General features: G+C 37.5%; 1 protein-coding gene across 3 annotated transcripts; it reads right to left on the reverse strand.

Annotated features, from left to right (window-relative positions):
• Nucleotides 1-1,769: 1,769 nt before the first annotated feature.
• VGLL2 (vestigial like family member 2) lies at nt 1,770-21,792 on the reverse strand. 3 transcript variants are annotated; one of them, XM_077487059.1, is made up of 4 exons: nt 21,423-21,789; nt 15,737-16,040; nt 7,867-8,388; nt 1,770-2,688 (listed from the first exon to the last, which is right to left on the reverse strand). In XM_077487059.1, the coding sequence occupies exons 1-4, from the start codon at nt 21,501-21,503 to the stop codon at nt 2,648-2,650; spliced, it is 948 nt and encodes a 315-aa protein (XP_077343185.1). In that variant the 5' UTR covers nt 21,504-21,789; the 3' UTR covers nt 1,770-2,647. The 3 variants fall into 3 exon arrangements, with proteins under 3 accessions (XP_077343185.1, XP_077343184.1, XP_077343186.1); XM_077487058.1 differs by lacking the exon at nt 1,770-2,688 and adding an exon at nt 2,695-2,848 and having other exon boundaries at nt 21,423-21,792; XM_077487060.1 differs by lacking the exons at nt 1,770-2,688; nt 21,423-21,789 and adding exons at nt 2,695-2,848; nt 16,129-16,683.
• Between the last annotated feature and the right edge of the window lie 216 nt (nt 21,793-22,008).

Below are 22,008 nucleotides of genomic sequence, written 5' to 3' on the forward strand. Positions count from 1 at the left end.
AATTTGGAGGAGATTCACAAGGCGTGGACTACATCTGGTGTCAGTGCTTCAAGATCCACCACACACACAGACGTATCATGGGCAACAGCTGTCCTGTTCCTTGTGTCAAGCTACTCCTGAACCAGAGACAACGTCAGAAGCATCTTCTCCTGGGCTAAGGAGAAAAAGGACTGTTGCTCAGTGGTCTAAAGTTCTCTTTTTAGATTAAAGTACATTTTGCATTTCATTTGGAAAAGAAGGTCCCAGAGTCTGGAGGAAGAGTGGAAAGGTACAGAATCCAAGTTGCACAAGGTACAGTGTGAAGTTTCCACAGTCAAGTAGAAGATGAGAGACACCAGACCTAATAATGCAGATGAGCTAAAGGCCACTATCAAAGCAACCAAAGCAGTGCCACAGTCTGATCACCTCCATGCCACGCTGCATTGATGCAGTAATTCATGCAAAAGAAGCCCCTACCAAGTATTGAGTGCATACTAAACTATACTTTTCAGTAAGCCAACATTTATGGATTAAAAATCCTTTTTTTTATTGGTCTTATGTAATATTCTAATTTTCTGAGATACTGAAATTTGGGTTTTCACTAGCTGTAAACCATAATCATCAAAATTAAAAGAAAGAAATGCTTGAAATATATCACTCTGTGTGTAATGAATCTATATAATATATGAGTTTCACTTTTTGAAATGAATTGCTGAAATACATTTTTGATGATATTCTAATTTGTTGAGATACGCCTGTAAATTTGGAAGGAACCTACCAATTTAGTGAACTATAGACTTGCACTTTCCACTGCTCCCCTTTTTTGGAGATATTTTTTTAAGTAACATCTTTCCATATGGAAGAAATCCATATAAAGTCCTGTGTTGGAAATCGGGCTTGTCTGACCCTGTAGGACCTCATCCAACGGACAGACAGTTCGGGATCTATAGCGTCCCCCCTCCCCGTGCTTTCCTAGCTAAACACCCCTTGCTCTCATGGTGACATTCAGCTGCATCTCACTGTAATCTCTATGCATATGTTATCAACATCAGTTCATATTGATGAAAAGTTTAAAAAAAATGTAAATGTGTTGGGGTTTCATCTATTCACATGTGGTTATTTTTACCTATAAATGTGAAGATGGTCTTTGTAAACATATTCATATGGTTGCCCATCTGCTAGTTTTAATGAATGTTATGTTTAATTAATTTGTACTTTTATAATATTTTGTGTCCAAGAGCCTAAAAGGTCCCTAATCTTTGTGAATTGTACATTAGTTAAAATGTTAATTGGTTTAAAATTGTTGATTTCAACCACTCAGAGCTCCTGATTTCATGCAGATTTGTAATATATAGTCTAAAATGTTATTATAAAACATCAATTTTGATGAATTTCTAATTTTGTTAGCAAAAAACAATTGTAAAAGTAAAGTGATTCATTATTCTTCAAATTATTCTAGGACATTACGCTTTAACATGACACATGACAGAATCACTTTGAATATATGTTGTACACAGGATGATTTATGAAACCTTGAGCAAAGAAAGCCAAGGCAAAAGAGAAGGCGTTGCTCACTAGCCAATCAAATGTAATGTTTCATTTCAAACATGAATGTTAATTGCAGCAACTTCAGATTTGTTCCAGCATTCTTGGCTTCCATTTTCATAAATCACCTATGTGTTTAAGGTTGTTGTCTTTTGTTCTCATCATAATGTAACCTATAAAGTTGGTTGAGTTGCCTTGGTCAGCAGAATAGAAAAAAAATGTTTTGGTTAGCTTATCAACGCATCTAAAGACATGAAAATATTTTAATGCAGAATCCCTACAATTAAATACATCTCTCACAGTATCTCAAACAAATTAAAGTGACAGGATGACAGCAACATATACACACATACACACATTGAGGAGATCAATTGTCCACTCTGAAATGTGTTTCTGCAAAGTATCTCCTTTCACCTGCTGCAGTTGTTCCATCCATGTAGAGGCTGTCAGTGTTCTAAAGCGTTTCTTCTTTCATCATAAAATTCTCCTTGTAAAAAAAAAAAAAAATCAGATGCAATTGTTGGGCTAAACCCTGAGAAGTGCCACCTTGCTTGTCATATTTCTGGAGTTTGAACAGTTGTCCATCTAACAGCTGCATTTCTATAAGCTTTGGGCAGGTGGCTCTGGAAAATTCTTGCCACTAACAGCAGACTGGATTGTATGTCCACACATGGGCTTTTAGTCCACCAAAGTTTATTTGTTTCCTTTGTTACCATTGTCTGTATGTATGTTGGGTGTGCTTTGTCTGTGCAGTCAGAAAGGGAATACTACAAATACACTGGATCTTTGTTCACAGGCAGCTTAGTTTGGAAAGTACATTTTGACATTGGCATAAAAAATATTCACAACAAAAATAGTCTTTTTCTTCCTCATAAGAAAACAACTGGATTTATATTAATATATAATTATATCTATTTATATTTTTTGGTGGCATCAATTATTTCGTTGAGCACATCTTAAATAAAAATATGAGTCTCTGAGCAAGGAGGAAATAAGCATGTCTCCTCTCACTTGGCCTGTAGAGTGGAGTCCTGTTCCCATCCTCTTGTTGCAGTCTCAGTGCTGGGGCACATGTGTTTCTGGGCCTTGGTGTAAAAGGTTTGGTTCAGAGTCTTTAGGAAGATCAGCTCAGGAGAGGTCCTCCGCAGAAGGTGTAGCGTCGAGCTGAAAACCAAGATTACAAGCTGTTACCACCAAACCAAAGCAACTCCATGTCAGCTCAGAAAGCCACCACATTTTACAAGGTGGAGAGGATCTGCAGAGGGGGGGGGTAACAAGTTTTAAAACCAGTACAGATCCTTGCTTTTATCCTGAGGCCGTAAACCTGGGAATGGAGGAGGCAGAGAAGGAGAATGAAGTAGAAAGAGGTGTATGAGAAGGTGAGTAAGATAAAGGCACAAGCTGTTTAAAGATAGGATGAAACAAAAGCAAGCACCAGCATGTTTTAAGAAACAGCTATGTTGTGGTAATTAGAAGATGTTTGAATTGCTAGAAACAATTTTGATGCAAGCAGCCCAGATAAAAAAAAGCTTTGGTCAAAGATTCCTGTACTAAAAAAGTATAGTCCTTTAAATATTACCTGTATACAGTGCAAGTTACTACCGTATATACTCGAGTATAAGCCGAGATTTTCAGCCTCTTTTTTGAGGCTGAAAGTGCCCCCCTCGGCTTATACTCGAGTCATCGCTGTCTGTCTGCCCGATCAGCGTGTCGAGCAGACAGACAGCGGCCATTCTAGGATTCAAAGGCCGCGCCTCCGTCTCCGCCTTCGCCTGTGATAGGCGGAACACTGAATTTCCCAGCAGTCTGTGTTCCGCCTATCACGGACGTCCTCTCATCCTCGTCCGTAGTATGAGGATGAGCGGACGTCCATGATAGGCGGACCACTGACTGCTGGGAAATTGAGTGTTCCGCCTATCACGGACATCCGATAGGCGGAACACTCAATTTCCCAGCAGTCAGTGGGAAATTGAGTGTTCCGCCTATCACCGACGGAGGCGCGGCTTTTGAATCCTAGAATGGCCACCGACGAAGAGCTGCGGGACGGGCCGGGACGCAGGCCGGGACGGGACGCAGGCCGGGACGCAGGCCGGGACGGGACGCAGGCCGGGACGGGACGCAGGCCGGGACGGGACGCAGGCCGGACGGACACAGGCTGGACGGACACAGGCAGGCTGGACACAGGTAGGCTGCACGGACACACACACACACACACACACACACACACACACACACACACACACGGATGCATGCACACACAGGGATGGATGGACACACACGGATGCATGGACACACACAGGGATGGACGACACACAGGGATGGACAGGCATGTCTCACCCTCGGCTTATACACGAGTCAATAATTTTTTCCAGTTTTTTGGGGGTAAATTGGGGACCTCGGCTTATATTCGGGTCGGCCTATACTCGAGTATATACGGTATGTTACTTTTGCCCTCAATATAGGTGAGCACAAAATCTGGTAAAGCTGTGCACAGAAGCCAATGAGCTTCTAAATTTAACTTGTTCAATTGAGCTTTGACAAAAAAAAACCCTGAAAACTGATTGATTTCTATGTAGAGCTTCACCGTATTTTGCACTCTCCGGTTTTAGTAGATCAACCCCTATGCTTCGTGTTGGATTATAGCTTTTGAGAATGCAGTTTAATGATCCACTGTTTTTTTTTTTACTATGGCATGATGGAAGCATAGGTCCATTGGGACCTATCTCCCTTTTGTTTTTTTCTTACCTTATGTGTCATGTTGAATAAAGAGTATTGAAGTTTGGATGAGGAGATAAATATCATTTTGCATTTATACATGGGAAAACAATACAACTTTGAAATTAACAATGCACTGTGTTTTAGGATCCAAAATATAATGGACACCCTCAGTGATGTATTTATAATTCTCAAGCTCTAGAATTAGGTTTCATTAACATAATGGCTCTTAGGATTGTGACTTCTATGTATTGTATGAAGCAAAACATGGAGAAATTCAAACTGTCTTCTGGAAGAGCTAAAGTGTGTGTCCATTTTTGCTAGTTCCACTAAACTTGAATAATTCAGTTGTTGAAGAAATTATATTTTGTTATCAATGTCCTTCCCTCTACAAGTAACAACTGTGAAGCTCTACATAGCAATAGCATAACATTCCTTGTGCTGTTAACGGGGCCCCTGAAGAATAGCTCCTACCTGACAGCTCTGAGCTCTTTAAACTCCACAAAGTGAACATGTCTGAGGCAATTGAACAGAAGAAAAATTTGCTTCTCCAGAGGAAAAATACTACTTTAGTGAACCACTCTTAAAGCAGTGAATGTATAAGCATATTATTTGTTACAAAAAAGTCATCAGTACATATACAGTAACTCCCATTTGACACTGTCATGTTCTTTTTATCCATCTTGTTTACTATACTTGCACCATCAGATTGATATGTCTGATGCAAACAGTCAGCCTCTAAAACAGGGATCTCCAAATTATGGCCCTCCAGCTGTTGTGGAACTACACATCCCGTGAGGTATTGTAAAACTCTGACATTCACAGACATGACTAGGCATGATGGGAATTGTAATTCCTGAACAACAGGAGGGCCATAGTTTGGAGACCCCTGCTCTAAAAAAATAGAAGATTTAAGATGTAAGTGCTCTTAAAAGAAGGCAAGAGAAAGAAAAAAAACACATGGAGAGTCAGCTGAGTTAAACATCTTTAGCTGCTCACAATTGCTATTATATCATCATTTGATATAGGTGTCCTATGCGCAATCTCTCCCCTGCGACTTATGGAAATCATTTCTCTGTGAGTACAATTTCCATGGTCTGAAAAAAATAGTGCACATCGTTGGTGATCACTTGAATGAGCTTTAAGTGTTTGCATTATCCAGGCCAAATCGTGTGGCGTATGGCCACCATTATTCTAACTTTATTTGCATTTTTTTAATTAACCTTTTTCTCATTCTACTGGTTCTTTCTTTCGTGACCCCTTCTCTTCTAAATTATAGTATTAGGATTATTAGAATTGAAAACATAAGACATTTTGATAATTATTCCCAGATAAATTATTAGTCATAACTATTAATAATTCTGAGAAAAATATATATAATATAATTATATAATTATATAATATAATATAATAATATTTCTAAAATCAGTAATAGATAAATCATTGATCTTGTGCTCAAGACATTGTAGTAATCTAAAAAAAAGAAGTGCTTAGTTTACCACTCCGTACCCAGTCTGAGCTGATCAATGAATCAAATCCTAACTCACATAACAATTGAGAATATCTTTAAAAAGACAACAGAGACTTGAGAGAAGGATAGGAATGCACCGCATTCACAACATGAAGGTGAAGCACAAGCACTTATAAACAATTCAGTAGAAAGAAAACAGTCAGCTAGTACTCAGAGATACATCTACTGACTATAGTTAAGTATCACCTCTTTTGCAAGTCTTTTAGTGTCATTGAATGTTTGGAATGCTTCCTTTTAATTACAATCAAACAAAACATTTTCTTAAACAGTAGAAAGAATGGAGCTTATTTTTGCTAATTTTAGCTGAACTCCATTAAGTTGATAGTAGCCAGAATTGCAGCCTATTGAATATATATAAAATTCTTCAAGGGAATCCTTACAAACTTTTTTATTGGATTATTTTTCTGCTGCTCATAGGGGTGTTTTTTTCCACGCTTCTAAACGCCCCTGCATGTTAGCCTATGTGTATATGCACACATAGGTGTTCAGAGGAGTTTAGAGGTAGGGGCATTTCGAAAAAAAAAAACTCACAACCAGATTGTTTAGTGCCTGAGAATTAATTAATTTCAATGGCCAGAATATAATAGTATTCTGGCCAACAAAATGAATTGATACTCAAGGGCTTGACACACCTAAATGCTCTTAAATGCATTACACAAGTTTACAAGTGTCAAGCATTTTTTCTGCCAAAATTCTGTGCCAAGAGAAAAAGAGACTAGGAGAGTTAGCAAAACATCCAGTATTCACGAGGCCTTAGTGTAACAGGATTGTATAACTGTTGATAAGCATATTTCTAAGCTTCCTGGTCCACTAACCTACAGAAAGACTTTATGGATAGTATTCAGTATGTTAGTGAACATCTCCCCATGTCTTGGACACATGAAGACTCGGGGGTTGATATACTAAAGGTATAGGCTGCTCACTTTTTAATGGAATATGCACTTTGCAAGGAAATCTGCCCCAGAGCTTAGTGAACAAGGTGAAGCTTTGCTGACCTCTATCATCAAATCATATGCAAGCAAACATGCTTGCAAATGAAACACCCGGCTCACCAGTCTTTGGGGCAAACTCCTTTGCAAGATGCAACTTCCCTTTCAAAGTGGTACACCCGTTTGCCTTTAGTAAATCAATTTGACTACTTCAAACTATTATGTAAACAGTACAGAGTATTTAAAAGAATCATCATATTTGGATCTAATGTTTAGCAAGGACTCTTAACAGATGGCAGTGCATAACAAGACCACAAAAGGATGGCTAGTGTGCTTTTTATAATTGTAATTTAGTGGATAACCAGCCTATGAAACTGGTGGCCTACGTAGCATTTATATAAAGCAAAAGTATACAGTATATGTAAAATATGCCTAATTAACCTTGACCCTCAGGGTCACTAAAGCCACGATTGGTATGTAGGCAACCTTCCATATGTGTGGCTAGTATGTGGCAGAACAACAGTTTAATAATCTGTTGCAGGACTACCAGCATGAATATATGGGAAGGTTAACACATGGGTTACCAGTTTTGAAGGATTATCATCTTGTATAAAAGAAATGAAAGCCTTTATAAACCCAATGGTGTGAAAGCAATTTTTAATGCACCCTAGTCTTCTCTTCACCCCATCTGGAAAATTGTGTAACTGTGTATGAGTAATGAATATTATACTCTTCATTTATGAAACCCTTTTACCTTTTGTAACATCTTAACACTGGTAAAAATGGTGGTTGTTCTGTTCAAGTGTTTAAATGATAGCTTCCTACTGTCAAACTGGCCATAGAAAAGAGACAGTGGGATATTCAAAAGGGTTTAAACTCTCCCTGCCCTAAAATATCATGGCCACATATGCCCCTTCAAGCATATGTATGTAAAAACTTAAAATTACACATACAATGTATGGCAGACAAGGAAGGCACAGTGAATGATATTTATTGAGAAAAGGTGTTCTATATTTAATATATATTTTTGTTAATAAAGAGCACTTAAAAAATAGTGGATTTGTGGGTTTTTAGTGTCTAAAATGTCCTGCAAGAAATACTAATAATAATTACATGTAAAATTTCACAAGTGTTGTAGGTCCGTTTAAATTTGAAGACACTGCTTACCTGCATCTACATTTAGGCTAAGGCTTTGTCCCATGTCTCCTGCTGGTCCTGGATAAGGTCCAGGTGTTGTCCATGCAGAAGTTGCTGCTTCTCCCTTGCCTAAATCACACTGTGTTGCAGGAGGTGCTGAACCTGCAGGAGTGATCCTGTGGGGTCGGACTGATGCAGGAACAAGTAAAGAGCTGTACCGAGGATCGAAGTGCGTACTATAAACTTCATGCATGCCAGGCCGGGGATAACTTGAACCCTGACTGTTTATTGCTCCCCCGATTGAGTATGGGTGATGATGGTGATGATGGTGGTGGGCATGGTGCCAGGGCTCAGGTGGACCCTGGTGTAGGTGACTATGAAGAGAAGCAGGGGAATAAGGATCTGCTCCAAAAGGAATTTCACTGTGAGGACCAGTAAGAGGACTGCCTAAGCTGCTGCCCAGCGATGAGGGAGCAGCAACTGCATTGGACTGGTAGCTGCTGTTCCAAAAGGATGGAGGAAAACTTCGTTGACTCATAGGAAAAGTCGTTTCTGTTAAGAGACAAAAAAAAAAAAAAAAACATAAACGTTCTATTAAACTCAAATAAACCCCTTTGTCATGATTAATGATGTTATTAATACTTTCCAAAACAAAGGAGCACCACCTAATACATTGAAAAACAGTTCTGAAATGGGCAAAAATAATGTTTGTCTACAATCCTACAGTATTACTTAGGTGAGGTTTTTAATGCATTTATGTTTTTTAATTCATTGATAAAAACTATAGAAATAGAATGACTACCCAAAGCAACCAAATTCCAGATGATTAAGTGCAGGTTGGATATGCAGATCTGATTGATTGCTCTGGACAGAAAATCTGCCTTTCTCCAAATTCATACAGAGCACTCATTTAATATTACCTAGTGCACTGAATATGTTGACTTTCAGAAAATATACCAATATTAATTAATCACAAATTACTATGAAACTTGTCAAGCCAGGACCCATGGTTTTTCTGCCCATCCGTTGTGACACAGCAGACAGAACAGACTTATTAGCTCTTAGATGATTGCCTCATAGTTTATTTTTACACTCACAGCTATTTTACAACTGCGTATTACTAAGCAAAATTCACACAAACATTGCAGAATCTAATGTAAACTTAATTTTGAACTTAATTTTGAGCAAATGCAAAACTAACGTAAAGAACTAGAAGTACATAACCTGCTTAAACTCAACCCTAAGCATACTGGTGTCTTCTTATAACAACCCTTCAAATGAATTTGTGCTTAAAAAATTAAGTCCTTTGCCGTAGATATTATGGATTATTATATAGAAGATGTAAAGTAAATGGCAGCCAAAATGTTTATGCAAAACAACTTTAATGTTAAAGCACAATGAAAGGCATTCTGCTAATACCTGGACCAATAATCTGTTTATTATGCCTGATACCCCTTTTGAGATAGACCAATATCTTCATAGATATTGAATTAAGAAATGGGTGAAACAACTGTATAAAGCCCACATCAGTACATATATGTTCTTTTCTATTTTACCCAAAGCAATATGGGAATTTAAAAAAAGGCATTAGATGCACACTTGATGATATTTCAATAGTAATGGTCACTATTTTTCAGACTGCCAAGCTGGCGTGGCAGGTTCATTTTCTGAATGATATTGCAGCAGTCAGATCTTCAGATCACAGTCTTACACGTGGAAATTAATTATGACTCTCTTCAATGTGCCAGCATTTATTGATCACCTTTCCTGGCTCCCTTTGTCTTGCTAGGTCTAAACAGGCCATCTAAGGTCTCAGCTGCACTTCCACTGAAGGTGAAACTGTTATTAGAGTGCCTTTGTAAAATGTTACAAGGAAAATACATTAAATGTATGGAAAAAAAACAAATGTGTTCAGGAAACCATTTTTAAAACACACTAGCGTTGATGTATTAAAACTGGAGAGTGAAAAATATGATGCAGCTGTGAATGGTAGCCAATCAGCTTCTAACTTTAGCTTGTTCAAATAAACTTTGACAATAAAACCTGGATTTTTTGGTTTCTCTGAAAAGCTGCACCAGATTTTGCACTCACCTGTTTGAGTACATCACCCCCACTGTGAATATGTTGGTCTGAATGCATACATACTAGTGAAATGAAATATTGTTACCAATGTTATTTTCATTAAAACATTTGCATGAAATATATTTCTAAAACCAGTTGGATTGACTTTTAAAAAACTCTAACGACAGCCTGTAATTCCTCATTAGATATCTTTGAGCTCTTGTATTTTGAAACAAAAATCCACATGACACATGCTTTGCTTAATTCATTAAAACCCTTTTTTGTAATGCAGTAAAATTTGATAAAACTTTGGAAACTATTTATTTACTATCTGCATGAATTTTGGATGTGTTCCCTGTGTTTCCTGCAGTTGTTTAGATTTCCTTCCACAATTGAAAAACATACTGGTAAGTATATTAGCTTTTACTAAGTAACTGGTTCTACTGTGCGTCTGTGTGCATGACAGCGGAAATTGGGGTGGAAGCATCTCTGTCAAGGACTGATGTTAATGGTTTCTGCATTTAAAAGCGACAGAAAAAACATCTGTTCTGTAAAACTAAGAGATGAACAATAGCTGCTTTTGTTATTCTAAGCATATCAAGAGTCATATGTGAACAAATATTAGTGTTGTAGAATAGAGACTTGACACAATGCAGAAATTGCTATTCCTGTCTATATTCAGGAGGGCAATTTCAAGCTGCCAGCAGTGGAAAGTCAGGCATTTTGGAATTGAATTCCCCAAAACTGTCACAGGGAGCAGCCTGTGAACAGAGAATTGGAATTTTTGATGCTGCTATGTGCCTGGACAGCATTAGACAATGGTGCCCACAGTGCATTCAAAATTATTATTATTATTATTATTATACAGGATTTATATAGCGCTGACAGTTTACGCAGCACTTTACAACTTGAGGGTAGAGACTACAGATACAATACACTTTAATACAGTAGGAATCAGAGGGCCCTGCTCATTAGAGCTTACAATCTAAGAGGGAGAGTCAATTACAGTTTAACTTCACAATGAACACTGACAGACTCAGCAAAAATATGCTATTTTATGTAATTGATGATTGTTGAGTCCATGTTTTTTTTTGTTTTGTTTATGACAGACTCCCTTTAATGTAGGCAAATTAGGCCCCTCAACCTATAGGGTACCTAGTTGTTATACGTGTTGTTCTAATCGCCTTCAGCTTTATAATGTTTAGAGTTCCTGATTCTTAAATTCTAACCCAAAGTACAATAACCCATAACAGTCACTTAGAACTAATCATTTACTGATCTGATTTCACCCAAGGGAATAAGGTATTTTGTTGTTAAGAATACAAATTTAATGTTAACAACTTTGCATTGAATTATCCCATATAAAAGCTGATCTAGTAAAATAGTCATTTTAAATCCAGCCTGTGCTCAGTTAAATCCCCAATTAATTTTAGGGAAACATTCTATTCTATAAATTACTCTGAAGCTGCCTTGACATGAACAAAGGCTAAAATGATTCCTTTTGTAAACCAACCCCTTTGTTAGTGTACAGTGATATGTGCTGTTACATAGTATTGCGTGTCTGGAGATCTGGACTTTTACTTTACAAATGTAATTTAAAAAAAGCACAATCAAAACCTAAAAAAAATTAACATTGCCTACTGCATGCATGCAACCAATAATGTAAATACAATTTAAATGTGATAGGCACATGAAAAAGTATAACTTTGTCCAAGGGTGTGCTTTTAAATCTGTTTTAATTTTGTCCACAGTCGAATGACATATAAGTGGTTTAATTAGATCATGTGCCACCCATAATGCAAATGTATGGCCAAGGCGTAAACCTTACATGTACCTTAAATGTAGTCCAGCTACATTCTCTGGGCAATTTTTTTGACACATGATCTGAGCAATTGTTTCAGAAGCAAATGACTAAAAATGTATAGAATACTCATGGCTTTAGCATATACCATTGCTAGAGCTTAACTGATGAAAAGGCTGTCAGCATGGACTACTGTACCTCTGTGATAAGATAATGTGATAAGAATAGAGCAGCAGGTGCCTGCAGTACACAAGCATATACTGTATAAACATGCCTAGTCGTAAGACACTATTATGCATGTTTATGTAAGAAAAAAACAATTATCATTAGTTCAGCCTCTTCAACTAGGTTTAGGTCCTTAAATATCCTTAGTAGACTGTATAAAAGTTTACTCCATTATAATGTGTAACAATAAAAATAATAATAATAACAACAATAAAGGTAACTGTTATTATGTGAACTCTTAAGTGAGCAGCAGCTGTTTGCACGACTTTTATCACATTTTCAATTATTGTATGCATACCCCGGTCATCATGTGTGCGGTATACATCTCCAATGGGGTTTCACACTATGCCTGTGATTTACAGTATTCAATGCTATATTAAATAATATTTTATATTAAACTGTGGTGTGTAATAATAACGTTTAATGTAGATTAATAAAATTTGTAAATTTTCCATCCTGTGCATATGTGCCTTTAAAGTCCATGATTTTGAGCTTTTCGTACAGTGTTTCAATATATAGGAAATGGCATTATTTATCATATAGTAAACCCATGGCCCACTAAATGGGTACCACACCTATTTTCCCAATTACGCCACTATAATGTGTAACAACAAAAATAATAATAATAATAACAACAACTAATAAGTTAACTATTATCATTTGAACTCTTAAGTGGGCAGCAGCTGTTTGCATGACTTATATCACATTTGAATTTATTGTATGCACACCATGACTGTAGCCTGTTGCAGTTGTATTTTTCTTCTCCTCTAGGTTCAATGTTGGGTATTATTCATCAAAACCGCATGTAAAGCATCATAGATTTAATTTGTCTCAGCGGACAGCTTAGCCTTTTTTAAACTCACTGAGGTATCCTCTGCCATAAAAATGAATGTCCTGCATTTCTGTGCATGTTTGAAACCAGAGTACTAAGTATTCATCCAAGACAGACATAACAAATGTCTCTTACTGGCTGTAAACTGTTTTGTCAATCAGTCAAACTCATTTCAACAGCATCCAAATTTGTTTCATTTAAATATATCAAATGAAGTTGGAACTCATGACCTCTCAGTAGAAACACCTATTTAGCTATGTAAGAAATATTATAATATAGGAGGATTAATACTGCTAAAATGCATTTAACTGCAACCAATCTGACTTAAAATATCATGAAAAGAAATGGTCTACAAACCAAAAAACAGTAGATATAGGGAAGGCAACCACCTCATCTGCACCCCTGTGGCATATACCCAAGGCAAATGCTTCTCCTGCCTCAGTCCTTGAAATACCATTTTCTTCAATTATATATCTAACATCTGTATTCATAAACATATATTTCCTAAGTAACCTATCGTGATTTTTTTACTCTTTTTGAAAAGCACATATTAAAAATGGTAAGCATTAAAATTTTGTATTATTACAGAATAGTTTAATTGAACATGTTTGTCATGTATGCAAGACAGCTTAAGATGGTTTGGAGTTAATTTACTAAAGGAAATAGGCTGTTAACTTTGCTAGGGAAGTTGCACTTTGCTTTCCCCAGAGCTTTGTGAATGTAGTTAAATTTCACTCTGCAAAGAATACCCAATCTTATGCAATAGAAATAAAATAAAAAAATGTTTTTGCTTTCTCACGATTAGATGATGGGATCCAGCAGAGCTTCACCTCAATCACTAAGCTCCAGGGAAAATTCTGTTGCAAAGTGCAACTTCCCTTGGAAAGTAATCAGTAAACAGTCTATTTTCTTTTAGTAAAACAACCCCATTGCATATGTATAATGCATGCACATCTGTGAAATCCATGCAGCAAGGTTCATATTCATAAAGCTGTTTTACTTTATTATTAAAAATGCAAACTTTATAGCACAAAGATAAAAGGTAAAAATAAACTTGATTACTGGCTTAAACATATTTTCCACATATGTCGTCTTCTTCTCTCTATATGTACAAATGTATTGTTGTATATTTATACACTAAATATAACAAGGAATGTATTCTAATAATATACTAAAAAAGGTACTATTTTTGTAGTAAGGATGATGTATTTCTTTAAGCCCACTAGCGCTTCTTCTGACATACAGATACAAAGAGTTAAAGTGAATTTTCATTGCTTAATAGATACTATCAAATCATTTTCAGAATGTTTAGATTGAATAACCAAATAGCTAGCCCTTTGCACAAATTGTTCTGCTCCATTCACCATTCCAGTTTTATTAACTTGAATGTTTTAAATAAAAGGGACACCATTTTTTTATTCTGATAACTGCATGCAGCTAATGCATGTAGTAATCCTTTTCAACAGAATAATTCTTTTTTTTTTTTGCAAATCTTTTTGCATTGATATTTTTCTGCTCATATACATGGCATGGTTAATATAAACCATAATAATGCCATGGGGTGCTTAAATAGTTGCTGTAACTGTTGAATATGGGGGGGGGGGGGATTAAATGTACACTATGTGAATAAAAAAACATTATTGGCTGTGTTATGGTCTGGTTTGTCCTGGCTCCTGACTCTTACTGGACAGATTAGTCGGCAAAATATATATGGCATAGTCTACAAATATAGACACGTGGAGTACAAAAAAAATGAATGTTTTAAATGATTTGGTAGGTTAATTGACTCTTATCAAAATTGGTCCTTCTATGTGTATGTATGTTTGATAGAGACCGACGATTAGATTGTAAGCTCTTTGAGGCAGGCACTGATGTGAATGCAAAGCATGTACTGGCATACCCCACTTTTAAGTACACAATGGTGTTTATTTACTAAAGCTGTAAAGTGCAAAATCAGGCTCACGTCTGCATAAAAACCAATGAGCTTCTAACCCCAGCTTGTTCAATTAAAGCGGGATTCCACTGCGTTTTTTTTTTTTTTTTACCTGTGTCTCTGTTGGGCGATTCTTACGGTGTCTTTGCAGCCACGATCGGCGTCTTTTTAACCCCCGGCGTGACGATTTCATTGCTAAGGAAAACTTTTAAAAAAGCAGTCCGGCGGTTTCCATTTTCACTGTGGGCGTTTGAAGCCCACAGGCATTTACTTCCTGGATGCGATAACACTGAGCTCCCAGCATCCACCGCTCCATCTCGCACATGCTCATTGAGTGTCCTCTTTGTTTTCCTTCCTTTTGCCTCATGTGCTATAGTGGTAATGGCTGATAGAGCTGCCTGCCCACTTTCAAAATGGCAATTTCGGCTTGACTGTGTCCCCCACGGATTCCTGGGAAATAGCTAAAAAAAGTTCCCAGGGACCATTGCGAAGCCGATAAACACGCCTACTCCCACGGGAGGAGAGCCCGGAAGTCGGCATAAACATTAAAAATAAAAGGTAAATACTGCATATTATTTTATTTCAATGGTCATAAATGCATCTATGTTCCAAAGCCATTTGAATAAGATGAACTTGCAATTTTCTGTACCAAACCGCTTTAAGCTTTGGTTATAAAACCTGGAAGCTCATTGGTTTCTATGCAAAAGTGAGCCTGATTTTGCACTTTACAGCTTTAGTAAATAAACACCATTGTGTACTTAAAAGTGGGGTATGCCAGCACATGCTTATTTAGTAAATAAACCCCATTGTGTACTTAAAAGTGGGGTATACCTGTAAAGTGCTGCTTAAATTGTCAGAGCTATATAAATACTTGCAATAATAAATATCAATACATATTACGTGCATACAGTTATCAGGATACAGTATTTTTTTTATTTTTGACAAGCTATAAATAAATTATAAAATTATTAAACATGTTCATTTAATAGGTTGAAGCATAATACATAGGGACATTCCAATAATCCAGACACTGTGAAGCTGCACTCACCCCTCCATGAGCTGGCACCCCTGGCAGTCTTGGCAGCAGCACTGCTTGGGGAATAACTGCTGGGCTGGCTGAGAGCTCTGCTGAAGTGCTCATCCACCACTGAGCTGATGTCTCCCTGGAAATAGGTGAACAGGACACATCTGGAGCTAATGTATTCAGCTTCTGGAGGGCTCTCCTTCTCTGGGCTGCAGTCCTCTTCTTTAATATTGGCTGGGGTATTGCTGGAGAAGGAGCTGCCACTGCTACCATTGCTGTTGCTGCCACTCTCTGGGGCTTCCTGCATCTTGGAGTAAAAGGCTAGTTTCTGTGTAATATAAACAGACAACAACCATCAGCCAAGTTTTAATTCATTAAGGAACAGAACAGATCAGGAGAGTAACAGAGAGATGTACAGTATGTACTGAGTTGGATTAGGCAGCCCCCCTGTCCCACCAGCCACATGTAGAATGACTCTGTGCAACAACAGATCTCCTGTGCTGAGAGCTATGACAGCCAGGCACACTTGTTATGGTCCATCTCCCATGGAACAACAAATGTTCACATCCAATAGTCATTTCCCTAGTCCTTCACCAGCTCTGTGAACCCAATGCCAAGACTTGTTTGTAGCACTAGTGTCTGTGGCTCTATTAGCTCCTTACACTGAGAAAGCCATTGACATTCTTGGCAGCAAAGGGTTAATATCAAATGGATGCAAACCGATCGCTACACATTTCATCAAAAGGGGTTACTGATCATTTCCCATGAAAATAAACGAATAGCCAAAGGTACTGGGTGGCAAAGGGGTTAATGTTAATATCAGATTATCATAAACCAATATATAAACCTGCTTGACAGCTGATGAGTTTGTAGATTGTCGCATTGGGTACATTATTGGCAGAAAATTGGTTAGTATTTATATCACATCATAAACGGATATAAACCTCCTTGACAGCAAGTCAGTTTAAACAAGATCACATTAGATAAACAAATCAGTTAATATTTATATCATAGTAATAGAATGAATGTGTAGACAGGATTGACAAACCAGGAATAATACATAACAAGATCACATAAAGGATAACAAGATCACATAAAGGTGAACCAATGGGCAGCAAACCATGACTATTATCAAATTAAAGCAAACGAATATTTATCTTTTTTATTGGTCTGTCTGTTGATCTATTTGTCTGTCTATGGTCTTATCGATTTAATTTTTCTCTCTTGTTCTCATTTATCATATCTACTTAGTAATCTGTATTCGTCAGAATGTATCATTTTACTGATTCAGATTAGACCCATTTATTATACAAAGTTTAGCATAGAGAGTTTAGCTGATACAAAGTAACTTCTCAGAAGCACCCTATAAAATACAGAGGGGTGCAGAGGGAAGGCACGCTAAAATCTAGGAGTCAGGCTGGAAAGATCAGAAATCAGACTATAGGTTACAGAACAGTCCCGCTATATAGTACAGAAGAGTGTAGAGAAATGACTATATAGTTCAGAAGAGTGCAGAGAAATTACTATATAATACATAAGAGTGCAGAGAAATGGCTATATAACACAGAAGAGTGCAGAGAAATTAGTATAGAAAAGTGCAGAGAAATGACTATATAGTACAGAAGAGTGCAGAGAAATGACTATATAGTATAGAAGAGTGCGGAGAAATTACTATATATTACAGAAGACTGTAGATAAATGACTATATAATACAGAAGAGTGTAGAGAAATGGCTATATAACACAGAAGAGTGCAGAGAAATGACTATATAGTATAGAAAAGTGCAGAGAAATGACTGTATAGTACAGAAGAGTGCAGAGAAATTACTATATAGTATAGAAGAGTGCAGAGAAATGACTACATAGTATAGAAAAAGTGCAGAGAAATGACTATATAGTGCAGAAGAGTGCAGAGAAATGACGATATAGTATAGAAGAGTGCAGAGAAATTACTATATAGTATAGAAGAGTGCAGAGAAATGACTATATAGTATAGAAGAGTGCAGAGAAATGGCTATATAACACAGAAGAGTGCAGAAAAATCACTATATAGTATAGAAGAGTGCAGAGAAATGACTATATAGTATAGAAGAGTGCAGAGAAATGACTATATAATACAGAAGAGTGCAGAGAAATGGCTATATAACACAGAAGAGTGCAGAGAAATCACTATATAGTATAGAAGAGTGCAGGGAAATGGCTATATAGTATAGAAACGTGCAGATAAATGACTATATAGTACAGAAGAGTGCAGAGAAATTACTATACAGTATAGAAAAGTGCAAAGAAATTACTATATAGTATAGAAGAGTGCAGGAAAATTGCCATATAGTACAGAAGAGTGCAAAGAAATTGACATATAGTATATAAACGTGCAGATAAATGACTGGAGTACAGACGAGTGCAGAAAAATGACTACATAGTATAGAAAAGTGCAGATAAATGACGATAAATGACTACAGTATATAGTATAGAAGAGTGCAGATAAATGACTATATAATATAGCAAGTCACACTAGCACAGAAAAGTGCAGAGAATTAACTATATAGTATAGGAAAGTCACATTATAGTACAAAAGAGTGCAGAGACATCAAATTATAAAGTACAGACAAGAAATCAGACTATATGGTACAGAAAATCCCCAGCATAAAAGCGTGAAAAGGAGACTACATATAAAGAAGACATGTTATATAGTGCAGAAGAGTTCCGAGAAATGGCTATATAGTACAGAAACGTTCAGATAAATGACAACACAGTATAGTACAGAAGACTGCAAAGACATGAACATATAGTATATAAAAGTGCAGATAAAATACTATAAAGTACAGGAGAGTGCAGAGAAATTACTACATAGTACAGAAAAGTGCAGATAAATGACTATATAGTACAGACGAGTGCAGATAAATGACTATATAGTACAGAAGAGTATAGAGAAATTACTATATAGTATAGAAGAGTGCAAAGAATTTACTATAGACAAGTGACACTAGCACAGAAGAGTGCAGAGAATTAACTATATATTATAGACACGTCACATTATAGTACAAAAGTGTGCAGAGACGTCAAGTTATTAAGTACAGACGAGAAACCAGACTATATGGTACAGAAAATCACCAGCGTAGAAAAGCGTGCAAATGAGTCTACATAGATAGACATGTTACATTATATAGTGCAGAAGAATGCAGAGAAATAAGCTTATAGCACAGACAAGTCATATAGTATAGAGACTTGGCCAGAAATATAGTTCAAACAAATCATGCTACATACAGAGGAGTGCTTGGCAGGCTGTCCCTTGCGCTCCTCTGTACTAAATAGCATGGCATGTCTGTACTATATAGTCTTATTTCTATGCACTTCTCTATACTATATAGTGTGACTCGTCTGTACTATAAGCTCAGAGTCCTGAGAAGACTTACTATAAAACATTATGAGTACAGAGAAGTACAGTTATATAGTACAAAGTCACACTATAAAGAGTGGTAGAGTGCAGGGTAGCCGGCTATAGTACACCAACGACAGCTTTCAAGTTATAAAGTACAGAAGAGTGCAGAGAAGTCACCATACTATAAAGTACAGAAGAGTGCAGAGAATTCATCATACTATATAGTACAGAAGCGGGCAGAGAAGTCACTATGTCACCATACTATAAAGTACAGAAGAGTGCAGAGGAGTCATCATACTATAAAGTACAGAAGAGTGCAGAGAAGTCATCATACTATAAAGTACAGAAGAGTGCAGAGAATTCATCATACTATACAGTACATAAGCGGGCAGAGAAGTCACTATGTCACCATACTATAAAGTACAGAAGAGTGCAGAGAAGTCATCATACTATCAAGTACAGAAGAGTGCAGAGAAGTCATCATACTATCAAGTACAGAAGAGTGCAGAGAAGTCATCATACTATATAGTACAGAAGAGTGCAGAGAAGTCACCATACTATAAAGTACAGAAGAGTGCAGGGAAGTCATCATACTATATAGTACAGAAGAGTGCAGAGAAGTCACAATGTCACCATACTATAAAGTACAGAAGAGTGCAGAGAAGTCATCACACTATAAAGTACAGTAGAACGCAGATAAGTGATCATACTAAGTACGGAAGAATGCAGAGAATACAGAAGAGTGCAGAGAATTCATACAGAAGAGTATAGGGAAGCGATCATACTATTTAATACAGAAGAGTGCAGAGACATGATCATACTATATAATACGAAATAGCGCAGATAAATGATCATAATATGTAGTACGGAAGAGAAATGCTTGTATATATAGTACAGAAGAGTGCAGAGAATACATATGAAGCAGTGCAGAGACCTGATCATACTTGCATATTTACTATATAGAAGAGTGCATAGATGTGAGCATCTTACAGAAGTTTGCAGAGAGGTGAGCATAGTATATAACACAGAAGAGTGCAGAGGAGTGATCATACTATATAGCACGAAAGAGTACAGAAAGGTGATCATACTATATTGCATACTATATAAAGGAGTGCAGACATCTGAGCATACTATATAGCACAGAAGAGTGCAGAGAAGCGACCATACTACAGTATATAGTACAGAAGAGGGCAGAGGGGTGAATGTACTACATTGTACAGAAAAGTGCAGAGAAGTGGTCATTCTACAGTATATAACAAACACAGAAGAAAGCAGAGAGGTGAGCATGCCATATGGTATGGAAGAGTGCAGAGAATTCATCCAGGAGAGTGCAGAGAGGTGAGCATGCTATATGGCATAGAAGAGTGCCTAAAATTCATAGAGAAGAGTGCAGAGAATTCATAGAGAAGAGTGCAGCGAACTCATAGGGAAGAGTGCAAAGAATTCGTGGAGAAGAGTTCAGAGAACTTATAGAGAAGAGTGCAGAGAATTCATAGAGAAGAGTGCAGAGAACTCATAGAGAAGAGGGCAGATAATTAATGGAAAAGAGTGCAGAGAAGCGATCATACTATAGAGCACAGAGGAAATGTCCCGCCTGGAAGTGCATTAGACACCCTTAGCAGCCAGTGATGGGAAAGTGGTGAGCGATTGGTTTCGCCCAGGGAGGAAACAATGGGAGATTGCAGGGTTTCTGGTGAATGTACTAAGAGGAGAAATAGACTAGAACAGGTGCAGAGTGTGGGAAATGCGGCTCCTCAGCCCGACACACTCAGGATGGTCTGTATACATTCATATAGTGGGGGCAATGCATGGGGTCCCAGATACTCTTCTAACCACATGAGATATATTTATGTACTGGGTGTCCAATAATTATTACTTGATGTACAATGGATCACTTGTGTATGAGTTTAGCGGCTCTGTGTAAATAAAGTCTGCAGCAAAGTGGGAATGACAGCTCCAGTTTAATCTGCAAATAAAACATTGAGAATTGGCATCCTACAAACCCCCCTTGCCTTGCTGTCTCTGGCTGCAAACATGTATATTAGAAAGTCAAAGCCACTGATCTGAGGATTTGTTTTAAGCCGGTGCCTCAGAAAGTACCCACACCATTGGATCAGCATGACAACCAGGCAACTAGCATTTTCAGAGCGGCACTGTAATTTCCATGTCCCCCCACTATAAGTACATACAGTATTAAACAGTTTAAGAGTTAGCTGAATATAATGATTACTTATATCTATAAAATGTAATATTCCATTCATGTCTGATTGCTAGTACTGAACCCCTATACATGCAGAGATATGGATCGGATCATCCTGGCAGAACGCACCTGGTGGTAAGGACTATAAGCTGTTGTAAAGTAAGGCTGAGGAGGACCATACACTTGGTACATTACATCCAAACAGCTCATGGCGAGACCACGTTGATTCTTTAGTGCTTTTGTGGGTAATCTCTGATGATTTGCTGTATTTGTTCATTAAGGTCCAGGGCTGCAAAGAAATTCAATGTCCTGATGGAAAAGTCCTTTAGAGTATGTAGCTGGAGCAGCAGCATGCGCGATCTACCTGGCAGCGATGTCCCTCTACTGCTGCTGTGTGCGATCCTTGTCACTGGGGAGCAGGACTAACAACTACACATAGGACTGGCTCAGTGCACGGGCTGCCTGTCTGCACATCGGGGATTTAAATCTCACGTACGCGTCATTACGTTCCTTCTAGACTGGACAGGAGAAGGGGAAGGAAGGGGGGTCCAGGAGAGGTGGGCACAGAGGAAACCAATCACTGTCTGCTGTCATTGTGTCATGGACATACTATTATTATTGGGCTTGTCCCAGGGTGTCATCACTGCATATACCTTGGAGGGGGAGTACATTCTTATCACTTCTTTATGTTGTAGCTAATCACATGGCTCCGGTC

This window comes from Lithobates pipiens, unplaced genomic scaffold (genome assembly GCF_037356315.1).
Source record: "Lithobates pipiens isolate NorthernLeopardFrog02 unplaced genomic scaffold, aLitPip1_a1.2 Scaffold_18, whole genome shotgun sequence".
Classification (NCBI taxonomy): Eukaryota; Metazoa; Chordata; class Amphibia; order Anura; family Ranidae; genus Lithobates; species Lithobates pipiens.

Coding starts and splice junctions, on each gene's coding strand:
- VGLL2 (XM_077487058.1), bottom strand. CDS start 21,503: ATGAGCTGTTTGGATGTAATGTACCAAGTGTATGGTCCTCCTCAGCCT. Junction 16,041..21,422: donor CTTATAGTCCTTACCACCAG/GTGCGTTCTGCC, acceptor TATATTACACAG/AAACTAGCCTTTTACTCCAA. Junction 2,849..7,866: donor TAGCCTAAATGTAGATGCAG/GTAAGCAGTGTC, acceptor CTCCATTCCCAG/GTTTACGGCCTCAGGATAAA.